Source organism: Microcaecilia unicolor, chromosome 3 (assembly GCF_901765095.1).
Source record: "Microcaecilia unicolor chromosome 3, aMicUni1.1, whole genome shotgun sequence".
NCBI lineage: Eukaryota > Metazoa > Chordata > Amphibia > Gymnophiona > Siphonopidae > Microcaecilia > Microcaecilia unicolor.
In genome coordinates this window covers 323051881-323073715 of record NC_044033.1, presented here as the reverse complement: position 1 = coordinate 323073715, position 21835 = coordinate 323051881, and the positions used below count along the sequence as shown (strand labels likewise).

Genomic DNA, 21835 nt, shown 5'->3' with positions numbered 1-21835 from the left:
TCAGACAACTTAACTTTTATTTGCATCCTGTAGATTGATGTCGCCTCTCTAAGTGACCAAATTTGGTCGCGTCCATTTAAGCTAGCTATCTACTATGTTACTATGTTAATTAGGGTGAGCACAGTTGTCAGGAACACAGCAAAATCCAAAATCTTTCCCATTTGTTTTCAGAGCTTGGCCTAGCTGCAGAGCTTTTTTGCATGAAAACGGTCAGCAGTCCCAGCAAAGACATGTTAATGCAATAATTGAGAAGGCCGAGAGCCAGGGAAAAGGGGCACCAGAAAAGACAAAGGCACTCAAGGATATACCTCATCTCTGACCAATAGGGAAATCGCTGACCATGTAGGAAAAAACTGCTTTAAGACTGAGGCCTCTCTTTTTATCAGATGGGAAGGAATGTGAGGAATCTGGCTTTTACTCAGTTCAAATTTTAACAAAAAGTATGCACTTTACTATTATACTAATGTTAGCTAAAATAACATAATACACAGGAATATGTCATGCCTAGGCAACTGCCCTGGGCACCAGCTAAACTAGGCTACTGCACTAATAGGTACTCAAACTAGGGTACATGTGTGTGTGTATGTATATATATATATATATATATCAAAAATAGGCAATTTGGTATTACTTAGGCGATTGCCTACTTTCACATAAATTGATATTTCTCACTTCCCATCAACTATTTCTAGCTTGACTCATTACCTCAGATGGCTGCCTTTTCTTGTACGGGAGGTAATAGACCTTATTCAACAGAGGCAAGGACTCATTGGGCAGTTTCAATATATCCTTCAAGTAGGTCTTTAAAAAGTTCTTTAGCTGATAACAGCTGAGTTCTAGGAAAATTCAAGAAACTCAAGTTGCAGGCACATAAGGAATTTTCCACATATTCCATCTTATCCTGTAAGTCCAATGAGAATTGCATCAACCTAACTTGCCCTGTCTTTAAATCCTTTATTTCTCCTTTCAAACTGGAAATTCCTCCTTGGCTCTCCTCATCCACAGCTTCTAACTGTGTTATTCATTGAGTAACACTGTCCACTTCCTTCTCTATAGCATTCATTCGGATACACACAGTTTTTGTAAGAGTTGTAATAGCTTGCCAAATAGAAGCTATTGTGATTTCTGCTGGAACATTCACCACCACGTCTAGTTCTCGATCTCACCCACTAGAACCCACAGGGGTAACCAACTTCCCCTTGGGCTTCGGCGGTTCCATGCACATTGCTCCAACCCTTTGCTTAGTATTTTCCCGACCGGGAGAGGCTGCCCCCGATAATGACGTTCCAACATCCTTTCAGTAAGCTTCCGCACCTGAAGGCACCACAACAACTTGCACAGTGGGAGCAGTTCACGTTGTCTGTGAGCTGCATGCTAATGGCTGTGGGGGTGTACAGGCCGGTGGGTTGAATGACACACCCTCTCCCCAAGCAGCGACTAGTCTCTATGCCCTCTCGAGGCAAAGGGAATAAGTCTGGAACTCTCCTGCTGCACCACTCCATACCGAAGCATGGCGATCTGGACTGAAGAAGGGACATTAAGTAAGGAAAACCTTACCTTCCCCTTCTCTTAGGCATTATAGATAACAACCAATTGTTGATGTTAATTGGCATGGATTAGGATTTGCGCATGTATCTGGCTGCTCGCTAGGCACCTACATCCCATAGCACATATTTCAAAAGGGGACATGGCCATGTCAGGGGTGTTCCACAAGATTGCAGCCATTTTTACTGAATAATGGGTCAATGCACCCAAATCAGGCTCCAGCATTTACACCAGATGTCATCAGGCATAAGTCTGGCACCCAAAATTATAATTTGGGAATTGGCAGGAGCCCTTTATAGAATCACACTTAGTGCTAATCTTTTCCAGTGCCCATTTTTGATCACCATTTATTGAATCTGTCCCAATGTGATTAAATTTGTCATCACTGGAAGGAAGATGCTGAAAATAAAACTAAAGTAGCAGAACATAATTTTGAAAAGGGAGACTATGATAAAAGAAGCAGTTGCCAGGATCAAAGGCATGCATGAGGCATGGGCTTATTTTAAGACTATCTTGGAAGCCCAGATCAAACTATGCCCCCCTTTTACAAAGCCACGCAATGGTTGCATATGATACGATTGTATTTTTGATGATAGTTTCTAAATAAAATAAGATAAGGAAAAAATATCATGTCATGCCCATCAATTCAGGGGCGTAGCTACGGGTGGGCCTGGGTGGGCCCAGGCCCACCCAATCTCGGTTCAGGCCCACCCACTCTGTCCTAATCCTCCAATCAGGAGGATCTTCTAGGTGCTAGTAGATAGGTTGCAGTCGCTTGTCAGTTCTGCTGCTGCACAGCTACATAAACTTAGGCAGCCGGCACTGGCAGCAAAAACAGACAGCAGCTCTCCTACCTGCGGTAAGTGCCTTAATTTTTTTTTTGTGATAATCCGGGTCGCAATGGAAGTCAGCCATTCTAGCGCCACTGCTGCTGCAGTTCTGTGTTCTCACTCCGAGCTGGCCTGCAGTGCAGTCTATTATATTTTCTATTCTAAAGCTAAGGATTGTGTTGCAATATATCAGGTTGTATTGGACATGGTTTATAAGTAACATTTGTGCGCGCTCGCCGATCGCATGTTGGTACAGGCTATTGATATTCTCATATCCGACCAGGGCGCCTGGCTTGCCTCCCTCTCCCCCGTTCTCCCACGACATGCACAGAAAAATATGACGCCAGTGCTGCAGCTTGGCTGGCCGGGTGTCCTCCACTGTGCCAGCAGTAGCTGGAGAAGTTATTGGGCCCTCGCTGGCTCGCTTGATCAGCCTTGAGTTGAGTCCCTTCCACCCAGGCCTCAGCCCTCCCCCGCGGCCACAGTCACAGGAGCTAGCACAGAGCTGGCAATATCCCCCCCCCCCCCCCCGTGTATTAATTAAGCAGTCAGGAGAAGAAGAGGGCATGATGGAAACACCATCAGCCCATGTGAAAACTCTTAGCACTATGTCGAAATTTAGCTCTGAATCGCAGTCGAAGAGAGGTGGCTCATGAGACTTCCTTGAGCTATTTTTAATACGCCATATAAATGCGTTTAGTCATTCTAATGAAACATGATTTACTGTTTTGCACTCTCGATAGCAAATGGTATCATCGTATATATTTTGGTACTAACCAAACCAACACTTTACTCGTGATGCAATTTCATTTCTACTTTAGTTTTCTTGTCTTTTATCGTGTTCATCCATTCATTTTCTTCTAAAAACGAGTGAACTACAAACACCTAATAAAACACGTCATTCTTCATTCACCATTAACAACTGCATATAATCAACCGCACGCTTTAACTCCCAAGGTTTTTTTCCCCCCCTGTAGCCCTAGATTTGCTTCACTAGTAAGTAAAAGACACCGTTAGGCGGCTGATTGAGTCCGTCCAGGCCGAGGCTTCATATTTCAAGCTCGCTTTATCTTGCAGCCGCCTCGATCTGTAGTTCTCCTTAAACCCATCCGACCGAGCCTTCCAATAGACTACATTAGCGGTATACGGAGTACAATCTGCACACTGAGTGTATGGTGTGCATAGGAAATTGGAAAACTCAAGCCCAGCTGCCCAGGTAAAATAATTTTATTTTTTAAAACTATATTATGTACAATGTAATGCTTGTGGTGGGCTTCTGGGTGGGGGTGGAAAAACATGTTTTCCCTAGGCAGTGAAGGGGCAGGGCCCACCTTCACCTAGAAACCCACCAACAATAAATTTTAATATTGGTGGGTTTCTGGGTGGGGGTGGGCTCTACAGTGCCCAGGTTAAAATGAATGTAGGCAGATTTCTGGGTGGGGGTGCAATCTTCAGTGCCCAGGAGTAAAAAGCAAACATTTTTTATTTAATGCTGTTGTGCTTCAGCATGGGGGAAGGGGAGATTGGGAAGGGCAGGGGATGGGTAGAGAGGTAGGACAGGGCTATAGGGAGGGGTGGGGGGGGGTAGGATAGGGCTAATGCCTAGCTATGGGAAGGATGGTGGGGAAGAGAAGGGCTGATGCTGGGCCACGGGGATGGATGGGGGGGGGGGGTAGGGGAAAGGAAGGACTACAGGACAAATTTTAATTTTTGGTCCTTTATTTTGTAATTGTTAAGGTTGGTCTGTGTTCTGCCTGTGACTGAGCAGGTCAGAGATTCTGCTGGCATGCGCTTTGTGTCAGGATCTATGAGTCTGACTTGTCTGCCTATTCCAATGGGATGTATATTGCTGTTGTGCATATTGACTGCTGCCTTTTTAAAGGTACTGTTACTGGTGCTGGTGTTCAGAATTGGTGTTAAGGTTTGCAGCATAAGCTCTAAGAAGCTTATTTGCAGGATATAGTGTTACTGCACAAAGTACCTGGCAGTGAAGGGATTCTGTGTTGCTATCAGAATTTGAATACATTTTTCCTATGGAAAGCTGTTAGAGGAAACATTCTAGCTGTGTTCTGTATGTGTCCCTAGACATGCTACTTATACCTATATTATATACATAGTGCCCACCCATATTAGCTCTGGGCCCACCCAAAATGTCAGGTCTGGCTACACCACTGCATCAATTATGTCATTTTTGAGAAATTCATAATTTAATGTTTCAACATGGCAGTCATTTTAGAAGCCTTATTTGTGTTTTGGAAGTGCATAACCCAAGGTTTAGAAAGCCAGTATATACACATCCAAAATATGAATACATGCATATGAAAAAGGGGCATAGTCTGGGTATGTTTCAGGCTAGACTAGATTGTGACAATGATACTCAGGCATTCCTCATTTCAGAAAGGGAAGTGCATGTATATGTCCGCTGACATCACCATCAGGGTCTACTTGGAATGTCTAGGTTAGAGAAAGTTGCTCATTTTGTGCAATGTTGCACTAGAAGGATTAGGGGTAGTTGACCCCTTAATTCCCCATGTTTGTTATCCCCCTCGAAAGTGATACTGGCAGAGGATGTCTGTAACTGCTTTGGAAAACATAGACATGAATGTTTCTAAAATGGCAGACATGCACATATATGTTCCAGCACATACACACGCATGTGCTGAAATACCAACATACACGTGCATTCCAGCACATACACATTTATGTTGCTGTGTTGACCCTGTTAATAGTTTAGATGTTGATGCTTGTAAAATGGATACTCTAGCTACATGTAACCAGCGTATTCCTGGATGTAGTTTGAAACAGGCTCTATATCAGCAGATCATATTCTAAAATATTGAAAAACTTGACGTGGAGGGGCATAATCGAATTCGAACGCCCATCTCCATGGGCGTCTATCTCAGAGAACGGGTACGTGAAGGGGCGGGACAGACCGTATTTTCGAAAAAGAAGGGCGTCCATCTTTTTTTTCAATAATACGGTTTGTGCCGGGCAAATGCATCGGATTTGTGCGGATTTGAGCTGGGCGGATTCGTTTTTCAGCAATAATGGAAACTGAAAGCGCCCAGCTCAAAAACGAACAAATCCAAGGCATTTGGTCGTGGGAGGGGCCAGAATTCGTAGTGCACTGGTCCCCCTCACATGCCAGGACACCTACCGGGCACCCTAGGGGGCACTTGTAACAATTAAAAAAAAAGTAAAATACCTCCCAAGTCCATAGCTCCCTTCCCTTGGGTGCTGAGCCCCCCAAATCCCCCCCAAAACCCACTGCCCACAACTCTACACCATTACCATAGCACTTTGGCTGAAGGGGGGCACCTAGATGTGGGTACCATGGGTTTTGGGGGTGGTTTGGAAGGCTCCCATTTAGCAGCACAAGTGTAACAGGTAGGAGGGGGATGGGCCTGGCTCCACCTGGCTGAAGTCCACTGCACCCACTAACAACTGCTCCAGGGACCTACATACTGCTGTCATGGAGTTGGGTATGGCATTTGAGGCTGGCATACAGGCTGGCAAAAAAAGTTGTTAAAGTTGTTTTTTTTTTGTGGGAGGGGGTTAGTGACCACTGGGGGAGTCAGGAATGGTCATCTCCGATTCCCTCCGGTGGTGATCTGGTCATTTAGGGCACTTTTTTGAGACTTGCTCATGAAAAAAAAGGGTCCCAAAAAAGTGACCTAAATTTTCGCTAAAAACTTCCATTTTTTTTCAATTATCGGCCGAAGGCGCCCATCTCTCCTCGGCCGATAACCACGCTCCAGTCCCACCGTCACCACGCCTCCAACACGCCCCCGTCAACTTTGTCCGTTCCCGTGACAGATTGCAGTTGGAGGCGCCCAAAATCGGCTTTCGATTATACCAATTTGGGTGCCCACAGGAGAAAGGCGCCCATCTTCCGATTTGGGTCGGAATATGGGCGCCTTTCTCTTTCAAAAATGAGCTGGATAGTGTCACAATTTTGATTTGTACATCCTTTCTAAAATGCAGCTCTACATTAGTGCATTTCTAGGTGATAAAGCAAGACTTTAAACTTATTTTTAACAGCATACTTTTATTCCCTCACAGATATTGCCAATGGTTCAAGTGCAGGGGGATATCGGCCTCCTCCTAGAACAAAGGAAGTAGTCATCAATGGACAGACAGTGAAACTTAAATACTGTTTCACCTGCAAAATTTTCCGCCCACCTCGTGCCTCTCATTGCAGCCTTTGTGATAACTGTGTAGGTAAGCAGAAGTGAAACAAATTTACCGTGTACATCATAAGAAAATGTGTCAGAACTGATATCTGAAAAGTTTATTTTGAGAAGGCCGATATAGGTTTGGGTGATATTTACCTTGGTTCACATTTGGTTTTTCATACAAATCTGGCAATTCGCTAATTTTTGTCTTGTGTAATAGCGACATGCATGCGGCACTGCTCAACAAAAGTGTAGATGTGTTAAGTGGTGTGCTGGAGCCGGTTGTTAATTTTTTAAAGATCTTGTGAGCCGGTTGTTCAGTACGGCGAGCCGGCTCCGGTAAACGAGGTAAGCATGGCAAGAGGGCACCACAAGCCATGTTTACCCTGTTTACCTCACCTCCCACCACTGCCCTCGTTTGCCTGCACTGCCCTGGGGGGGGGTTAAATCGTTTTTATTACCTCCGTCGAAGCGGCCACGTCATTGAAAGTCCTGCCCGTCTCTAGCCTTCCCTTCGTGAGTTCGTTCCCTCAGAGTCCCGCCTTCTGATGTCATTTCCTGTTTCCATGAGGGCGAGACTCTGAGGGAACAAACTCAAAGGGAAGGCTAGAGACGGGCAGGGCTTTCAATGACGCGGCCGCTTCGATGGAGGTAATCAGGGGAGAGAGGAGAATCGCTGGGTTGGATGGCTGGAGGGGGGGCAGGGGAGAGAAGAGAATCGCTGGTTCTGGATGGCTGGAGGGGAGCAGGGGAGAAAAGAGAATCACTGGGTATGGATGGATAGAGGGGGCAGGGGAGAGAAGAGAATCGCTGGGTCTGGATAGCTGGAGGAGGGGCAGGGGAGAGAAGAGAATCACTGGGTCTGGATGGCTGGAAGGGGGGCAGGGGAGAGAATAGAATTGCTGGGTCTGGATGACTGGAGGGGGGCAGGGGAGAGAAGAGAATCGCTGGGTATGGATGGCTGGAGGGGGGCAGGGGAGAGAAGAGAATCGCTGGGTATGGATGGATAGAGGGGGCAGGGGAGAGAAGAGAATCGCTGGGTATGGATGGATAGAGGGGGCAGGGGAGAGAAGAGAATTGCTGGGTGTGGATGGATGGAGGGAGCAGGGGAGAGGAGGGTTGCTGGACATGGGTGGATGGAGGGGAGGGCGGGGGAGAGGAGAGTTGCTGGACATGAGTGGATGGAGGGGAGGGCAGGGGGAGAGGAGGATTGCTGGACATGAGTGGATGGAGGGGGAGGGCAGGGGGAGAGGAGGATTGCTGGACATGGGTGGATGGAGGGGAGGGCAGGAGGGAGAGGAGGGTTGCAGGATATGGGTGGATGGGAGGGGAGGGCAGGGGAGAGGAGGGTTTCTGGACATGGATGGAGGAGAGGGAAGGGAGAGAGAAGAAATGCTGGACATGGATGGAGGGGAGGGAAGAGTGAGGAAGGAGATGAGATGAGGGAAAAGGAAGAGAGGAGAAAAACTGCACATGGATAAAGAAAATAGGCAGAAGCTGGATCCACTGGACAGTCAAGTCTGCGGAGGACCCAGCTTTTACTTACGGATGTAGGACAAGAAGTGAAGAAGAAAGGCGGAAAATAAAGAAATAAATGGAAAGGAAGCCCTGGAAACGGAATTAAGAGGACAGATAGCAGCAGAATCGGATACTGGGCCAGCATGATCAAAAAAACAAAGTCACCAGACAACAAAGGTAGAAAAAATCATTTTATTTTCATTATAGTGTTTGGAATATGCCCATTTTGAGAATCAGGTGCTCAACATTAAAAGTTTATATTTATTTACTTATTTATGGCATTTTATCCCACATTAAACATGAATTAGATTGGAACCTGGGATCATTTAATGTTTTTTTTTCCTGGAGTAATGCATTCCCCCCCCCAGGCTCTCTCCCTGGCTATAGCCAGCTCTGCAATTTGTGTGGGGGGGGGGGGGGGCGCAGAGGTGGACCGGGGAGAGAGCCTGTTAAACATTTATCAGCACACCACTGGATGTGTTGCTTGAAAGGTATAGCAATGGGCTCATTTTCTATAACTGTATGAGTAAGAAAGCTAGCAGAGTAATGTTACCTGATTACCTAAAGAAAGACATTCAACCAAACCTAGGGCCCCTTTTACCAAGCTGCGGCTAAAGAGGGTCTGTGCCGGCGTCGGCGTGTGTTTTTCATACACCGAGGCCCCCTTCTACCGCAGCAGGTAAAAGGGAAGTCTCTCTAGCCTGCAGGAAATGGCGGTGTGGCAAGTAAAACACTTGCCGTGCAGTCATTTCAGGGGGAAGCCCATACCACCACGGGCTCCCACGCTAACCCAGCGGTAACCAGGCAGCACATGGCACTACCCGATTACCACCGGGTACACTATTTTTGTAGCGCCGGATATGATGGCTTGCTAGGGGTGGGAAGTACTGCCGGGCTGCTGCGGTAGCCCGGCGGTTCTTCCTGTTTAGCGAGCGGTAAGCCCGCGTTGGGCTTACTGCCGTTTAGTAAAAGGGGCCCCTAGCTAGGTTGGTTAGCCTGGCTAGGTGTAACTTGCTGTTTTTCCACTAAGAGTTAGGAGGTAGTTACTAAACTGCATTAAAGGAATGATGCAGAATTTTTTCTACTTAAAGTGCATTAAAAGGAAAAATCCTGTGTTATTTGCCCTTAAAGAATGTTAGTTTATCACATCGCATACTACAATATAATGAGATTCAAAACATGCAAACGCATACAAAGCATCTCGCTATTATTAAAACCAGCTTGTGCTGAACTTCGCAAACGTCATTATTAATGGAAAAATAACTCCAAATTTGGGGTTAATTTTTATCTTCAGGAGCATTTTAAAGGGGCCAGTGGTAAAAGAAATGCTGCGCAGATTCCCTTCCCCCCACTCCCCTGAAGACAACGTGATCTGAACCCCCTAGAAATCTACATTGGACCCCTCTCACACCCCCCCCCCCCCCATTATAGTTATGGTATGTGCAAAAGAAGCCTATTTGTAGATGTTGCCCTCCATCTCTTCCAAAGACACCCCCCCAAGACCTACTAGGGGTTTCCCTTCTGCCTAGCAGGTAGGGCAGGAGTGATTCTCATTGATATTGCCGTGTCAATCACTGGGTTCAAAATGGCGTGAGTTATTCAATGCATTGTATGAATCACAGCATCCAATCTGTTCAGCACACTGTATATACCTAAAAAAATATGCAAGTGAAAAAACATGAAAGAATGAAACACAGAACTAAAATTGCACAAGATAAAAATATGACTACCTGGAGGAGTCTGGTCTGCTTGGATATGAGGTTCGCAGGATTTAGACAAGGTTTAGGTACTGAATCTATGTTGGTAGCCTTATTTAGTGAGGTGTATTTTTGGAGAAATAAAGGGTAGAAAATGTTGTTGATTTCTGTTGATATGATAAAGACAGTTCTTGTGGAGCATTGTGACAGTGTGGGGTTATATGGGAAAGTATTGTGTTGGATTTACTCTTTTAACTGGTAGATGGTTTAAGGTAAAGTTTGGTGGAAAGTGGTTGATAGAAAGTTGTCTTGGGGGCCTCAGGGCTCCCCTTTCCCCCCATTAATATTTATTATTTCTCTCTTTCCACTAGGTGCTTTGGTTTGTTAATTTGGGGTTTTGTTTTATGCTTATGCAAATAATATACAACTTATTCTTTCAACTGATGGGGATGGACGTAAGCAACGAGTGAATGTGACTAGATATATTAAAGAATTGTTTCCAGAAAATGGTATGGTGTGGGATATCAATAATGCAGCTCTTCTGTTTTGGAGATATTGAATGGTTGGACCTTTGCAAGCCTCTGTAGGGAAGGATATTTTACATCATGTATCCTTTCTTAAGGTTTTAGGAGTGATTTTAGAGGAAGATGGGATTGGACAACTTAGGTATCACTAGTAGAAAGACAAGTGTATTTCAAGTTGCAGCTTGTTAGGAGATTAAGACTCTAACTTGAAGAAGAGTTGTTTCGAATAGTAGTGCACATAGAATGGAGAGGGTCAAAGTACACAGCAAAAGCAGTCCAGAAAAAAGCACAAAGAGTTGTCAAGAAAGGGATAAGTGGACTATTAATGACCTGACACGGGCTGTGTTTCGGCGTCAACTCACGCCTGCCTCAGGGATCAGTACAACCAAATGGCACTCAATGTATAGGTATTTGCACAAACAATGACAGCTCCATATGATAAAAGCCACTCTCACACGGAGTCCCAGGTATGGAGCAAGATGCTGAAGAAAGGCGCCTTGTTATTAATAGTGTCAGGTCATTAATAAAGTCCACTTATCGCTTTCTTGAGAGCCCTTTGTGCTTTTTTCATTGTTCATTAGACTATTGTGATGCGCTATGTGTAGGTCTTCCTAGAAAATGAATTCAGAGGCTTCGGGTAGAATAAAAATATGAGAGCTAGATTCTTGACAAACACTAGCACAGGGCAACTTATGTCACAATTACATTGACTGCCAATAAGGGAACGTGGTATCTTTAAAATTTTAGATTTTGCATTTAAAGTTTAAAAATTTTAAGAAATCACAATTGCTGTGTCCTCTTTTACAGGATGTAGCCTAATACAGCTTAGTAAAAGGGCCCCTTTATTATTTTAATACTGTTTTAAAAAATTTGTACACCATCTTGAATGACCGCTGCCAAGAATAGGGTATATAAAGGTTTATAAATAAATAAATGTTATTGTGCATGAAAAATTAAATTTTTGATTCATTAATTTAGAGAACATTATTCCAGAAGTTTTGTAGGTCATGCAGATAGTCTTTGGTGAACAGCAATTTGTAAGATTCTACTATTACTACTACTTATCATTTCTATAGCACTACTAGATGTATGCAGTGCTGAACACTTGAACATGAAGAGACAATCACTGCTTAACAGAGCTTACAATCTAATTAGGACAGGAATTACTAAGGTGAGAATGATAAAAAATGGGTACTGAACAAGTGAGTAATGATTAGGGGTTAAAAGCAGCATCAAAAGGTGGGTTTTTACCCTAGATTTGAAGACAGCCAGAGATGGAGCTTGACGTACCAACTCAGGAAGTCTATGCCAAGCATATGGTGCAGCAAGATAAAAGGAATGGAGTCTGGAATTAGCAGTGGAGGAGAAGGGTGCGATTTACTCAGTAAATGGAGTTCCTGGGGAGGAGTGTAGGAAGAGATAAGAGTGGAGAGGTACTGAGGAGCTGCAGAGTGAATGCACTTATAGGTCAATAAGAGGAGTTTGAACTGTATGCGGAAATGGATAGGGAGCCAGTGAAGTGACTTGAGGAGAGGGCTAATATAAGCAGAGCGACACTGGCGGAATATAAGTCGTGCAGCAGAATTTTGAACAGATTGAAGAGGAGAGAGAGTGGGAGACCTGTAAGAATAAAGTTGCAAAAGTCTAAGCAAGAAGTGATAAGAGTGTGGATAAGGGTTCTGGTAGTGTGCTGAGAAAGGAAAGATCCTGACTTTACTGTGCTTGAGAAAGACCCTCAATACTTTGGAGCCTGTTTCTCTTAGGTTGGATTGGAAACTGGCTAAAAGACAGACAACAGAGAATGAGACTAAATGGTCAGTTTTCCAACTGGAAAAGGTTCAGTATTAGAGTGCCCTAAGGATCTGTACTAGGACCTGTGCTATACAACATATTCATTAAAGATCTGGAGAAAGGAATAATGAGTGAAGTTATTAGATTTGCAGATGACACACAAATATTGAAAGTAGAACAGAAAAGGATTCTGAGGTATTGCAGAAGGATCTTGTAAGAGTAGGAGATTGAGCAGATTAAATTTAATGTGGACTAGAGCAAAGTGATGCACATAAAGAAAATAATCTGAACTACAGGTAGAAAATGCTGGATTTTAAATTTATTTAAAATCCAAGAAAAGATCTTGGAATCATTGACATTGTTAGTTTGGTGTGTTGTGGACGCCAAAAAAAAGCAAATAGAATACTAGGGATTATTTGAAAAGGAATGGAGATCAAAACTGCTTGTGCATCAGTGCATAGCAGGTCTGGTTGCCCCCTATCAAAAATGATGTAGCAGACCTTGAAAAGATTCAGAGAAGGGCAAGAAGATTGATAAAGGGTTTGGAACACCTCCCTTATGAAGAAAGGTTAAATAGCTTCGATCTCTTCATCTTGAAAAGAGATGACGGAGAGAGGATATGATAGAAGTTTTATAACATCACTAGTAAAAAAAGGCCAGTTTCTGGATGAAATGAAACGGGCGCTAGCAAGGTTTTCCTCTCCATCACCCCCTCCCTCCCTACCCACCGGTTCGTCGTTCTGAAGCCACTGACGCCATAGGTGCGCACCTCATGAACAAACCTTCATCAGCTTCTTGGTTGTGAAGCCACTGACGCCATTGCCCCGCTCTCGACGTGTGATGCCATTGCTCCGCCCTCGACATCACGTTTGACGCAAGGGCGGGGCCCAGCGACATGGTGCTTTCGGTGGCTTCACCACCACGAACCCTTCATTACAGAAGTGACGTCAGTGTCCTCAGAACGTTGAGGGTGAGTTTTATTATATTAGATGAGTAGTGTGAAATGGTTAAATAGGAAACAATTGTTTACATGTTCAAACAACACTAAAGCAAGAGGATAGTCCATGAAATTAACAGACTTATTGTCAGGTTCTCAGGTTCAGAGCCCGCGGGGCCGGGCTCTGGAGCAAACGTGAGCCCTTGGGCTGCTGCCGAGGAGCGACAGCAGCAGGCAAAACCCACCAACCAACACTGGGCAAGCACACCGGCAGGGACTGCAGGCACTGCCCAGCGAACCGGAACACATGGACTGGAATCCCCCGGACTGGAGGACACAGGACTGGAACACACACCGGACCGGAACACACTGGACTGGAGCGCACCAGACTGGAACACACCGGACCGGAACACACTGGACTGGAGCACACTGGACTGGTCCGTACAGCTTCACCTGCACTTAGCTACTAAGCCCCCCAGAAGTTGAGCTCCTGGGTTCGAGTAGCCGGCAGGACTTACTGGATACCGGATGACACAGGGACCAGGACTGGAAACAGAAGTACTCCTAAACCTAAACTGATCTACGTGCTCCCAAGTCCTAAACCAGCAGGAGTGTTCCTAACAGTAAACTGACAAAAGGACTTCCTAAGCCCTATACTAAACAGGAGCTCCTAATCCCTGCTCAAGAAAAGGGACTTCCTAAGCCCTAAACTAACAGAGCAGGGAACTAAACACAAAGCTAACACAGGTGCTACTATGCACCAAGCTACAAGCAGAGCTACACTAATAAGCTAAACACAGAACTAACCAGCTACCTAAGCACTGCTCTAGCAAGCTAGATACAACTAACAAGGTGCTTCCTAAGCACTACTCTGGCAAGCAACCAGAAGAGCTCCTAGCACTAAAAGGGAAGACAGGGGAGCCACAAGGAAAAAGCAGTGAAGCTAACACATAAGCCAAAAGTGCTTCTAAAGCACCAAACACCAACAGCAAAGACTGCAATGCTCCCAATAGCACAAACACCAGAAGTACTTCTAACAGCAAACTCTGCAGTGTTTCTAACAACACCAAACCCTGAAGTACTTCTATCAGCAACAGAGCTTCCAACGCCCTACACACAGCAATGCTTCCAAAACCAAGAGGGAAAAACAGGGGAACCATAAGGGAAAAGCAAGAAAGCTAAACACACAAACACCAGTGCACACTGCACTAACACTAACCTGGACCTTAGCAAAAGCAAGCAGGGAAACTAGACACAACGTCAGAAGTGCACACTGCACCACCCTCCCTAAAGCAAACACCACCGTTGCAAAGGCTGCAATGCTCCCAATAGCACAAACACCAGAAGTACTTCTAACAGCAAACTCTGCAGTGTTCCTAACAACACCAAACCCTGAAGTACTTCTATCAGCAACAGAGCTTCCAAAGCCCTACACACAGCAATGCTTCCAAAACCAAGAGGGAAAATCAGAGGAACCAAAGGGAAAAGCAGGAAAGCTAAACACACAGTCACCAGTGCACACTGCACTCACACTAACCTGGACCTTTAGCACAAGCAAGCAGGGAAACTAGACATAAAGTCAGAAGTGCACCACCCTACCTAAAGCAAACACAACTGTTGCAAAGGCTCTGAAGGAAACAACACCACTTCCTTATCAAGGCCCACCCTGATGATGTCACACTCCCTAGACCTAGGCAAAAGCACACTGACCCAGAGAGGCCCAACCCACACCAATGCAACACTGTGAAGCACTTGAAGCCAGTACACCCAAAGAGAGGTAGAGCAACTCAGGCAACACACACACAAGTGCAGTATAGTGAAACAATTAGAGCCATGCTGCTGGAAGCTGCCAGCACAGAGAGACAGAGCCAGCTCAGAAAGGACAGAGAAAAGAAACAGAAGCCAGCTAAGAAGCTGACCCCCAGGAAAGAGGTAAGTTTGAGAGGGGTTCAGACCCCAATCATAACACTTATTCTTTCTCACCACCTTGAGTGAATTTCTTCAGAAAGGCAATAAATAGAGCCAAATAAATAAATAATCATCAACCCAGGCATATTGAAAACAAATCATAGAAATTTTTTTTTTCATGCAGAGTATAATTAAGCTGTGGAATCTGTTGCCTGGGAACGTAGTCAAAGCAACTATCAAAGGGGGATTGGAGAAGCTGTGGAGGAAAACATTAGCCAGGTAGACTTGGTAAAGCCACCGCTTATCCTTTAAAATGAGCTATGAAAAATTTGATCTACTTTTTGGGATTCACTGTGTACCTGTGACCCAGCCTAGCTACTGTCAGGCAGGGGCAGGGTTTTGGGCTCAGTGGACCTAGGTCTGACTCAACATGGGTCATCTTATGCTTGTATATTGTCTGCAAAAACGCATTCACGTGGTCTTTTGTTCAGCCGTTAGCAGTGATTTACTTATAAATACAGTCCAGGGCAGTTTGCTTTTGTCCTTGAATTTGTGTGAATTTCATGCTGAGCATCCTATTGCTAATCTGAAAATTGTTCATACTATATAGAGACAATTTTTTGCTTGGCTAAAGCAGATTGCAAATTCCATTTAATTTGACTATGAAAAATGCACTGTGATTTTTAGAGCTCAGCATTAGAGCTAGCCAGCTTTTTGCAAAGGACCTCAACCTCCTGCTAAATTGCTGTAAATTAAACAGGTGCTGTATAGAAGACATATCTCAAGTTGCCTTCTATTTGTAAAGCTTCTATGATAGAATGCAGTTTACAACATTTTTCACAAATGTGTGATAGAATGGTTATTATATATTAATAAAAACATCTTGATGCACTTCAGATACAATAAACGTAATCAGTGTAACAGTGGAGGATGGCCAAAAGTACCTAACTACCACAGATAACAACAAAGGAAGCTACGTATGTTTTGAAATTGTAACAAAGAATTTTCAAATGTTCCATCATGAATGTATTTTTGATCAGGCAGTTTCCTCTTTACTCTGGGGTCCTTTTACAAAGGCGCGCTGAAAAATGGCTTGCGGTAGTATAGGTGTGGGTTTTAGGCCTGTGCCAATCCATTTTTTTAGTTCTCCTGTAAAAAAGGGCTTTTAAAATTTTTTGCCGAAAATGGACATGCGGCAAAATGAAAATTGCCACGCATCCATTTTGGGTCTGAGACCTTACCGCCAGCCATTGACCTAGTGCTAAAAACTCACGCGGTAACCGGGCGGTAATGACCTACCCGTGCCAAATGCCACTTGGCGCGTGTCCATTACACGTGCCTGAAAATAAAAAATATTTTTCAGACGCGCGTATTGGATGCGCGCCGAAAATGAAATTACTGCACGAGCCACATGGTAATCGGGAGGTAACTCCATTTTGGTACATATTGGGCATACATAGACGCTTATGCAGCTTAACAAAAGGCGCTAGAATCCTGGTGCCATGGGCACTCAAAACAAGCAGAACGATAGAGATGACAAAAGACAATTGGGTGCTTAAATTTCTTTTATTATAAATCTTCACTCAGCTTTACACTTTGTTATTACTGTCAATCATGTCAGGATTGGTGTCAAGCTAGAAGAAACTTTAGTTCTCTCTTGTCGTCCCCCTTCTCCTCCATTGCTAACTCCAGGCTTCGCTCCTTTTCTCTCGTGGCACCTTATGCCTGGAATAGGCTTCCTGGACCTATACGTCTAGCTCCATCTCTACCTGTTTTCAAATCTATGCTGAAAACCCACCTTTTCACTGCTGCTTTTTAGCTCCCATTACTTCCCTCACCCGTAACTGTCTTGTCTGTCTGTATTATTTAGATTATAAGCTCTTTTGAGCAGGGACTGTCTCTTTGTATCAGGTGTTCAGCACTGCGTGCGTCTGGTAGCGCTATACAAATGCTAATAATAATAGTTTATTAAGCGGCTGACATGGCAGCCTGTTGGAGGCAAACTGCTTCTTCTTCCTTAGACTTCCAGCTACCTGTTGTGGAGACCAGACAACTTCCCAGGCTCATCTGCCTGTGTCTAGGAAAACAAGCAAGGAGAGGGAACCTTTTTTACAGTGGCTAATCACCCACTCTCCTGGGGAAATTCTTCCTCCTCTCTCCTAAGGCACACAGTATGACACAGCATATGACAGTCCTAACAAAGGCCAGAGATACAGGGACCAGGTCAGAAGAAGTAGGACACACTCTCAGTACCTCATACAGTACCCCTTCTGGCAAACTCTGGATGCAGGCCCTACAGCCAAAACACGGCCCCTGTTGAGTCAAGTGAAGACTTAATAAAAGGCATTGAAGCATCCAGTAGTCTTTTGTCATTTGCTTGTTGGACTTGTGGAGTATTTTCTTTCTGTCTTGTTTCCTGCCATGAACATTCATTCACGACTTCAACTCAAAGCAGCAGTAAAATGAAATGTACATTTTTAAGAGAACACCTTTGTGGGGGCAGGGGAGGTAGCATGTATGGATCAGCAATTACAATCTTCACCAACTTACTGGACAGTCTGAATAAGCTATTTCTGTCTTTAGCTACTGGCATATACTGTTTTATTGTGTAAAATACCTAGGTATTTTTACCCTCCTATTTTATGTCTGTAGCAGGTTTCTTCTTGGACTATTGGTATGAGTAATTCGAGGAGCTACAGTAATGAAACTAGAGTCCTTTTTGTACCTTCTTTTGGTGGGCCCAAAAAAGGGGGTGGGATTTCTCTTCAAGACCTTATTTCAGTGGACATTCACTCCTTGCTTCCTGTGTATTATTCTTCTGTATTTCCATCCACACTCACCCACAGTAGATCAGTGGCCAGTTCAGCTGGTTATATTTCTAAAAATATAGCGCTTGTTACTTAAAACTAATTAGTGATTGCTACTGCTGATGACTGTATAATCCTTTAAAAAAATGTTGTCCCTGTTTACGTATAATTTTATGCATAGATTGTTTTGGATGGGCAAAGAGTAGGCTGTAAAGTCATATATATAGTATCTTGTCTACCCAACAAGTGGCAAAATTCAGCTTTCCCATGTATAATTTCTACACATATGTCAGGCTATTAAAAAAGCCAGTCTAATTTATGCATAAAAGCAGCAACATGCTCGCTGCTTAAATATATATTCAGTGGCGCCATTTAAAAAAGAGGCCACCATTGGTGCTTTACTGTATCTGGCAGCCACGGCTACTGAAAATCTGATCCAGAATTTACAGAGTGATCATAGAAACTATAATAAATCTGTAGAACTTTACAGACATTTATTTATATTTTAATTATTTAAAAACATTTATAGCCCAAATATCTGCGGTTCTAAATGGGGAACAAGACATACGCAGCCGTGTTGAGTCCTTTTATCTGTGCTACGAACCCTGGTTGATGAATATAGCATTAAAGATTTCTCGGTATTCCAATTGGATTGACTTTATTTGTTTATTTGCCTCACTGTTTCACCTTGTTGTCTACATGGGGGCTTTAGCCTTCTTCTACGTATCATATACAGTACGTACATAAAAGATAAAACGTTAAATAAAACATACATAAAAATATAAAATAGATAAGCCAAAAAATGTCTTATACGTAATACCGGGAAGAAATCCGCCAGAGGACGGAGAACTCTAGACACCCCACAGACAACAACAAGAAATTAGATAAAAGTGGGAGGACGACCAAGGATTCCAAAGACTGAAAGGATGTATAATAATGAAGATATTTATTGAGGTATCAAGACTCGACACAACGTCGTGTTTCGGCCGTTAGACCTGCATCAGGAGTCTTAATGCCAAATACCTTTGGGAACTATTTGATGAAGGCAAATCCTCAACAAAAGAAGGTCTTTAGAAAGACCGTTGTAAAGTTAAAGCGTGCTTCGTTGTCTCCTCGGACACAGCACTTGTAATGGAATGCTGCAATAAGCAAATAGTGCTCTCGAGGACAGCTAATCATTATAGAGACGAAAGGGCGCCAAAACCGGTTATGTCAAGTCTTGATACCTCAATAAATATCTTCATTATTATACATCCTTTCAGTCTTTGGAATCCTTGGTCGTCCTCCCACTTTTATCATTTTTTATCTCATATACATAATACCGTCAAATAAAATCCCTTCAGGGAGGGGCAAGAGTTAAACTTAATATTGCTAAGTCAATCCCTAGACTACTGGTAGAACATAGGGAAGAAATCTGGATGTCCGCGGAGAACTTTCTACAACATTGCGTCTGTCTTAAATTTCGTTTAGAGAGTGGAACAGAAGGACTCAGTATAGGTTGCTCCTGCATCCCGAGCTAGTTTTCAGTGAGTCATACCGCTAAATGCAGCTCACCTGTGCAGCTCTATACATCATTGCTTGTCCTCCAAAAGTTCACATTCCTTTTTTTGAAAAAGTTTTCTTTGCATAAAGTGAAACACTTTACAACAAAATAAAATCAACAGTTCAAAAGTTCTCCCCGAACATCCCGCATCCCCTAAGTTCACCTGGAGGATAACAAAAAATTACTGAAAAAATCATGAGCAGAGCCTAATTCTCAAAACGACTCTTTTAACTCAACAACACTATCGACACTGGACATGAAGGACCCCGCTGGAGCCAACTTATCTGGGCTGCTTGTAGTTGTAATATTCACTGAAGGGTTTAACCGCGTCCAACAGAAATCTCTGTTTCAAGACAGGCTTCAGGGATGCCAGTGTACTTCTTTATTGTCCCTCCAAGTTTTCTCTCCTACGCTCTACCAGTAGTCTAGGGATTGACTTAGTAATATTAAGTTATGAATAATACCAGCAAGAAGCATAGAATACTACTTCATACTCATCAGAATACCTAATAAAGTCAAACATAAACCCCCAAAAAAACAAAAGGAAAATAGACATGTGAAGGGCAATTCTATAAACTGGGCGCTAACATTTATACACCCATCACATGCATAAATGTTTAGAATCAACTACAAAATTTCAAATGGGTGTGGTAACACAAAAAAATATCACAAACTCCAAACAATATGTTTAATTGAAAAACTAAAGAGAACTAATAACTCAAACAGGAAAAACACTGCTTGAAGATGAAAAAAAATAGGAAGGAAAAACCTCAAAGAGCTCCTGATCTAATGACCTCTAGAGCTTTAACAATCAAAATCAGCTGCTCTTCATCATTGGCAAAAATCTTCCATTCATTAATGTTCAAAATAAGTAATACCCCTAAGTGTCTACATTAAACAGTTCAATAGTTAATACACATTCTTGCGAACGTCACACTTATCTTAAAGGACTTACTACAAGCCAGCTTCTCATCAGCTGAAAAATAAGCGTTGTTAAGAGAACCCCAGCATTGTGGATCCTGAAGCAACAGTACGAAATGCTGGCCATCTTGGATCGTGATGATCTTATTCTGATGAGAAGCTGGTTTGTAGGAAACCCTTTAAGGTAAGTGTGACGCTCGCAAGAATGTGTATAAACTACTGCATTCTTTAATGTAGACATTTATGGATATTACTTATTTTGGAAACTATAATGAAGGGAAGGTTTTTGCCAATGATGAAGGGCAGATCATTTAAATGTTTAGAATACCAGCATATACACTTGTAGGTGCACACTTAGGACAAAATTCAGTAAATGGCACCCAAATTTGGGTGCTGAAAAGAATTTGCACTGAGCCGCTATTCTATAAACAGCACTCCAAGTTGGGCGCCTTTTATAGAATAACAGTTAGCACTGAGATCCTATGCTGCACCCATCTGAAGCAAACACCCCTGACCTGCCCATGCCCCTCCCATGTTTATACCCCTTTTTCAGATGCACTCTTAAAGATTTACATGCACATCTTTATTGAATGCCGACTAAGAACATGTGCACATAAATTTAAATTGTTGCCAATTAGCGCCAATAATTGATTGTTAGCGTCCAATTATTGGCGCTAATTGGCTTGTTATTCAGTTAGGGGTCCTTTTACAAAGGCGCGCTGAAAAATGGCTTGCGATGGTGTAGGCGCGGGTTTTGAGCACTTGCCAATCCATTTTTCAGTGCACCTGTAAAAAAGGCCTCTTTTTTTCCCCAAAAAATGGACGTGCGGCAAATCAAAATTGCCGCTCATCCATTTTGGGTCTGAGATTTATGCCACTTTTTGGACGTTTTTCTCTTTTGAAAATGGGCTATTGCCACTCAATTTTTAGATGTTTTTTCCAAGACGTCCAAAATCAGACTTGGACGTTTTATCGAAAATGCACCTCTTAATGTACCAACATTTTAGCTTGTGAAATACAAGGCATAGAAAAGAGTATGCCTGAACCTTCCCAGATTGGTTATTTGCGGGATCAGGAATGCTTGTCTACATCAACTGGCCCACAGGAGCCTAGGCCCACCCTCGGATATCACTGTTTGCTGTAGATGCAAAATATAAAAAGCTATTGCTACAGCTAGCAGCTTACCAAAGAGATGAGCCCCTTCACAAAGCCAGAACTGGTGCAAGGTGGATGAGGAAGAGGGAGGAAGAGGAGTAGCCAACTGGCTAGTGCAGTGGCCTTTGAACCAGAGGTACCAGTTCAATTCCTACTGCAGTTCCTTGTGACTCTGGGCAAGTCAATTAACCCTCCATTGCCCCAGGTACAGAAAAAGTACTTGTATATAATATGTAAACCACTTTGAAACCACAGAAAGTCAGTATATCAAATCCCATCCACCTTCCCCCTTCCATCCGGCACCCCCCCCCCCCCCCCCTCAGCTCACGTTATGCCCCTTGTCACCCCCTGAGATTTGAGGAGTGGCCTAGTGGTTAGGGTGGTGGACTTTGGTCCTGGGGAACTGAGTTGGATTCCCACTTCAGGCACAGGCAGCTAGCTCCTTGTGACTCTGGGCAAGTCACTTAACCCTCCATTGCCCCAT

General features: G+C 43.6%; 1 protein-coding gene across 2 annotated transcripts in view; it reads left to right on the top strand.

The window, feature by feature from the left end:
* The window catches only part of ZDHHC14 (zinc finger DHHC-type containing 14), a 406180-nt gene that overhangs the window by 290851 nt on the left and 93494 nt on the right, over positions 1–21835 (top strand). The window contains exon 2 of one of the 2 annotated variants that reach the window (XM_030198383.1): positions 6438–6596. The exons of the other annotated variant lie outside the window; for it this stretch is intronic. Coding sequence (XP_030054243.1) covers positions 6438–6596 — 159 coding nt within the window. The remainder of the gene's footprint in view (positions 1–6437; positions 6597–21835) is intronic. 2 annotated transcript variants of the gene reach the window in all.